The sequence below is a fragment of the Fukomys damarensis genome, unplaced genomic scaffold (assembly GCF_012274545.1).
Source record: "Fukomys damarensis isolate Sample0158 unplaced genomic scaffold, DMR_v1.0_HiC HiC_scaffold_28, whole genome shotgun sequence".
Classification (NCBI taxonomy): domain Eukaryota; kingdom Metazoa; phylum Chordata; class Mammalia; order Rodentia; family Bathyergidae; genus Fukomys; species Fukomys damarensis.
The window spans coordinates 26,090,274-26,095,716 of record NW_022900940.1 but is presented as its reverse complement, the minus strand read 5'-3'; the positions used below and the strand labels follow the sequence as shown (position 1 = coordinate 26,095,716).

The 5,443-nt window shown below is 48.1% G+C and overlaps 1 protein-coding gene across 1 annotated transcript in view; it reads right to left on the bottom strand.

Moving 5' to 3' along the window:
* Positions 1-696: 696 nt before the first annotated feature.
* The window catches only part of Eomes (eomesodermin), a 5,415-nt gene continuing 668 nt past the window's right edge, over positions 697-5,443 (bottom strand). Inside the window, exons 2-7 of the mRNA XM_033756929.1 lie at positions 5,033-5,443; positions 3,771-3,925; positions 3,048-3,169; positions 2,437-2,595; positions 2,293-2,354; positions 697-1,435 (exon numbers count right to left, since the gene is read on the bottom strand). Of these exons, the coding sequence (XP_033612820.1) occupies positions 697-1,435; positions 2,293-2,354; positions 2,437-2,595; positions 3,048-3,169; positions 3,771-3,925; positions 5,033-5,443 (1,648 nt within the window). The remainder of the gene's footprint in view (positions 1,436-2,292; positions 2,355-2,436; positions 2,596-3,047; positions 3,170-3,770; positions 3,926-5,032) is intronic.

The following is a 5,443-nucleotide window of genomic DNA, read 5'->3' as shown; positions in this document are numbered from 1 at the left end:
TTTTTTTTGCGGGGGGTGACTTCCTTCCTCACTCTCTCCTGAGTCCTACTGGCTACCTCAGCACACAGCAGAGGTCTAGCGTGTCTCAAGTGAGGCAATCCTGGACTTGGGCAGACATGGTTTGTTTCCAAAGCCTGCGAGGAATCAGAGTCAGGTAAAACCAGCACTTGGACAAAAGTCTTTCTTGACTCCCAGGCCTAACAGCTTTTGCCCCTGGCAGAAGGTTAATAGCAAGAAGTCGCCTGTTGAAGCCTAAGGCCCAGTCCTTCTTTTCTGGAAACAAAACACACTGACACTCTGGGCACCTACTTGCTTAAAGATTTACAATTAGAAACTGAGAGCCAAAGATTGTAACTCCTTTGATAGAGCTGGGCACTCAATCTTCACAACCTGCATCTCTGAAAGTTTAGTGTCGCCAATAAATAAAACCAGAATGTTGGACTATCCTTCGAGTTTTAAAACACTCTACCAAGTCCTCCATTAACTTTATTTTATAAAGAAAAAAATTGCTAGGTTTGTTTCAGTTACCTGCAACAATCAAAAAGCTTTGGCACCTTCTTTTAGAGAATTGCACAAAACAGGATGCATCAAGGTGGAGGGCAAACGTCTTTTTGGCAACCTAGGCAAAGAAGACAACAGAAAACACCACCACGTCCATTTGCAAAGAGCTAATGCTTACAAGATTAAGGTAATTCTTTAGGGAGTTGTGTAAAAAGCATAATATCCCCCCATGCCTTTTGAGGTGTCTTTACTGTACTCTTCAGCATTAATGTCCTCACACTTTATGGAAGGAGAATTTTCATTACTGGAGGTACTAGGAGACAGCCGCCTTCGCTTACAAGCACTGGTGTACACCCCTGAATCATTGGAATCTAGAGACTTGATGGAGGGGGGTGTTTCTATCCAAGAAGAGCCCATTTCTTCTTTGACTTTCTCCTTGGAGAGCTGATCTTCAGAGAACACAGGAGGGCTGGTTCTAGAGGTCCATGGTAGTCCAGCTGCCATCTTCCTCTGGTAAGAACCTCGACCTCCCCACCCTGCCATTGCAGGGAAGGTTGGGTCAGGGTAATACCCCAGGGCATGGGACGTCTGGAGGGGCAAGGATTTAATACCATATGGGAGCAAGGTACTGGAAGTATATTCGGATTCATAGGAACCGATGTCTAGTTTGTTGGTCCCTGGTTGCTGGACAGGCGTGACAAGCCACCTCTGGGGAGGGTTGGCCACCTCTTCGCTCTGTTGGGGTGAAAGGAGGCCGTTGGTCTGTGGTACGGTTCTCTCGCCATTATAATATCGGGCTTGAGGTAAAGTGTTGACAAAGGGCTCCGGGAAGAAGGACTGAACGCCGTACCGACCTCCAGGGACAATCTGATGGGATCTAGGAGAATCCGTGGGAGATGGAGTTAACCTGTCATTTTCTGAAGCGGTGTACATGCTACAATATAAAGAGAAACACTTAAAAAAAAACCCTAATGTTGTCCCCAAACAAACCACCTCCCGGAAACGCAAAGGGCTTGTGCTGTCGGGTGTCTGTACAGAGAATGCTGATGAAGGGGAAGAACAGAAGCAGAAATTACCCTGGCCAATTTTAGCTAGACTCTTGGCTTACTGGGGAAAATCGCCCACCACTTAAGAAAAAGTTGCCTCCCAGGAATTAGGAGTTTAAGCTTTGGGAAATCTACCTTTGCAAGTTCTCAAACATGGAGAACTCAGAGCCACCCTCCCTTGTCAATGTGATGGAAAGAATGCTGGCTGTGGCCCTAGAAAATCTAGATTCTAAAGAGTAGAGTCTTGCTCTTGGCTGTGTGAAAAATACATCCTCCATTTTCAGGTTTTCTTATGTAAAAAAGGGGCAGGGGAAGTAGTACCTCCTGTTCTCCTGAGGATAAAATAATGGTTCAATTGAGAAAGGAAAATATATAAAAGGATTCTTAATACTTTAAAACTCTAATATGCCTGTAATCCCAGTACTGAGTAGCTAAGGCAGGAGGATGGCAAGTTTGAGCCCAGTCTGGTCAACTCAGTGACTCAGTGAGACCCTGTCTCAAAAAAAAAAAGTTATTTAAGAGTGTAATATTTATTTAAGTTATTTAAGATACATATAATATATGTGTGTGTGTATATATATCATTACAAAAAGTCCTCCAGTGGAAATTCTAAAGCAAGATTAGTTAAGGCAAAAATAAAATAGAGGAAACTCCCAAACACTGAAAGTTGACTCTAAAACACACCCTCAGCAAAGTGATGATGCTTAAAGATGACCCTGCGAGTGTGAATGAAGGTTGCACTTACGAATCATAGTTATCCCTGAAGCCTTTCGCAAAGGGGTTATGATCAATCTTCAGCTGAGTAATCTAAAAGGGAGAGAAGTAGTCATTGAGTGCCTTGTCACACTAGACCTGGTGTCAGAGATGCCTGAGGGTCTGGGGCACTCACATCCGTGTTTTGGTAGGCAGTTACTGCAATGAACTGTGTTTCTGAGAAGGTGAAGGTCTGGGTCTTCGAGGGCTCATTCAAGTCTTCCACACCATCCTCTGTGACTTCCACAATGTGCAGTCGTGGCTGGTATTTGTGTAAAGACTGTAGGACTATCATCTGAAAATGATACAGAAAAAGAGCTGCCGAATCTAAAAAGTCCCTTGGAGGCTCAACAAGCAGATTTTCACAAATGGTATATATTTGGGGATGGGACTCCTGCTTGCTTCCTATCAACAGTTTTCTTTCTTTATGTTCATTTCTATGATCTTATGATCTTAGCATTATGACTTTTGAAACTTAAAACATAGCTTTATAGATGTATGACAAACACTCTTTCCTTTTGGTTTCCTAAGTCCCTAAAAGATTTCAAAATTTCTATTCCTAATTGTCAACTCAGTGCCATTGAATTTCAGTAAGAAAGTAAAAATAAGAAAAGTTGCAAAACAAGATTAGAAATAGGTGAGCAAACAGGTCACAAGTGTAAATATGATAAACACAGTTGGGTAATGACTCTCCTTAGAAAAGACACCAGTAGCCAGAAGACACCCCCTCCTCTTCTGTCACTCTACCTGGGTGTTGTTGTTATTTGCGCCTTTGTTATTGGTGAGTTTTAATTTCCCAAAGGAAATCTCCTGTCTCATCCAATGGGAACCAGTATTAGGAGACTCTGGGTGGACATACATTTTGTTGCCTAAGAGAAAAATGAAACAAAACACAAAACCCGAGCATATAGGGCTGTCTACAAATGGAGTCAGGGGAGGGATAAAAGAACAACATTTACAGTGCAATCTCCCTGGGGTAAAGGCTTAGGGAGGACAGGAGAACAGCAGAACTCTATTGATACCTACCACAGACCCTGTGCTCCCAGCCCACCTCAGGCAAAGCACTCATCTTAATGATCTCAAAACAGCTCATAGGAGATGGACCTCAGTCTTTGGCTTTCTAAAGTGGGCAGGGCTTCTAAAGGAAGGTGGTCTGACTTTGATGGGTGAAGGAGACCTTGGTCGAGGCTTTCTAGTGGGGACACTAGAATGCCAGAGGTACATCCCACCCAGAGGCTTATATAACTACTAGTTTCTCAAATGTAGGAGCTGTAGGAGCTGTAGGTGGCAAAGTGTGTAACAGTAGGCAAGAACTATGACTTAGCAATTCTCAGTCATCACAAACACCAGACTAATACCTCTGGATCCCAAATAAACAGGGGTGGGGGTGGGGAGAGAGCTAGACTTCAGTTTGAGTTGTCTGAGGCCAGGGTTCCATTTCCTCCCAGCCCTGCCCTGTTTTCTCCTCACCCTGCATATTATTGTCCGCTTTGCCACAGGTCACCCACTTGCCCCCCTGGAAGCGCCAGTGGTTAGGATCCGCCAGAACCACCTCTACGAATACGTTGTAGTGGGCGGCAGGATTGAGTCCGTTTATGTTGAAGCTCAAGAAAGGAAACATGCGCCTGTACAAGGGAACAGAAGCAGGAGAAGGCATTTAGAGCGGGATGCTCGAGAACGCAACCAGACACGCCCGGTTCCGCAGGCATCCCAGGGAGGGTTAGAGCAGCCCACGTACACGTCGGTAAGGAACAGAAAACCGGTAAAACGGCTTGGAACTGTGAAAATATTTTTGAAATGGCAACTCTCGGCAACTCTCTCCCACTTTTCCTAAGCAATTTGTCCCAAAGGCAGTACTTATTTCCCTAACTCAGGTGCTTCTGAGACCTCTCCCTGGTTCAACGTCTCAGCACTTTTAGGTGCTCATTAATTTCCCTCTCAGGATTCTCACAATTACGAATTTTTAAACGCTCAACTGCCCGCCAACATCGCTCACGCAATGGATGTGCATATACAGTGGATATGGATCTATATTACATAGCTTTAGACATAGCTTTAGGCTAAAAGTCTCCTGAAAGTATCCCTCTTCCAGCACCCATCCCCACTTTTCTCTCAAACACACAAACACACCCCACAACCACCACCACCACCACCAACAACAACAACAACAACAAAAAGCAAACAGCCTTTGGATATGTGTCAGGACTTTCTTGAGCTCTGAACCCGAGTCGTACCTGGCTTTACGTCCGGCCTAATGCCAACCTTCCCTGGCCAGCACTCCAGACCTTGCGCAGCTCCCACAGACGCCCTGGGGGACCCCGGCACCCCCAACTGTAGGAACCGGTCCGGCGCAGCCCTCCCCACGCTCTTCCCATCCGCGCTGCTTGCCCGCCCCGCGACAGGGACCAGCCCGTCTTCAGCACATCCGCCGGAGCGGGCAGGTCTCCTGAGGCCAGCTTTGTGGACAGGCCCAAATTTCCATTTCTGCCTCCCCCTTGTCAGTCCAGGGTAGGATGACGAGCGCGGAGGGGAAAGTGCAGTCTCAGCAGCCGGTGCGCGGACGGAGGGTACCACGGCATTGGGGATTTGCTGTCTGCCTTACTGAGCTCTAAACAATCCACTCCGAGTGGAGCCAAGAATGAATGGCCACAGCTCCCGTTCCCCCACTTTCCCCGGGCCCACACGTTCTACTTTTATCCCCTCACCCAGGGGCCCCTCCAGGCTGCTCTCACCTGCCCTGCTTCGTAATGATCATCTCAGTTTGGTGACGGTGGAATTTGAGCCACAGAGGCCGGTTGCACAGGTAGACGTGGGCACGGAAGCCAGATCCAGGAACCCCCAGGGTACCCAGTCCTCCGCAAGATCCGGCCGCTGCGGTTCCGGGGTAAGGCCCGTAGAGCGGAGGCCCCTGGCTGTATTGATAGGAGCCTGGGCCGCCGCCCCCGCCCCCGCTGCCGCCCGCAGTACTCGGTGCGCCCGCTCCTGGACCAAACTGTGCCCTCCCGGGTGGGCACACGGCTGCGGGGAATCCACCGGGGGGCAGCATGGAGCCGTAGGGGTAACGCGCGCCGTTGGGAGCCGGGTAAACAGCTCCGTGGGGCGCCCCGGCCGCTGCCTGGTACGGGAAGAGCGAGCAGGGCGCA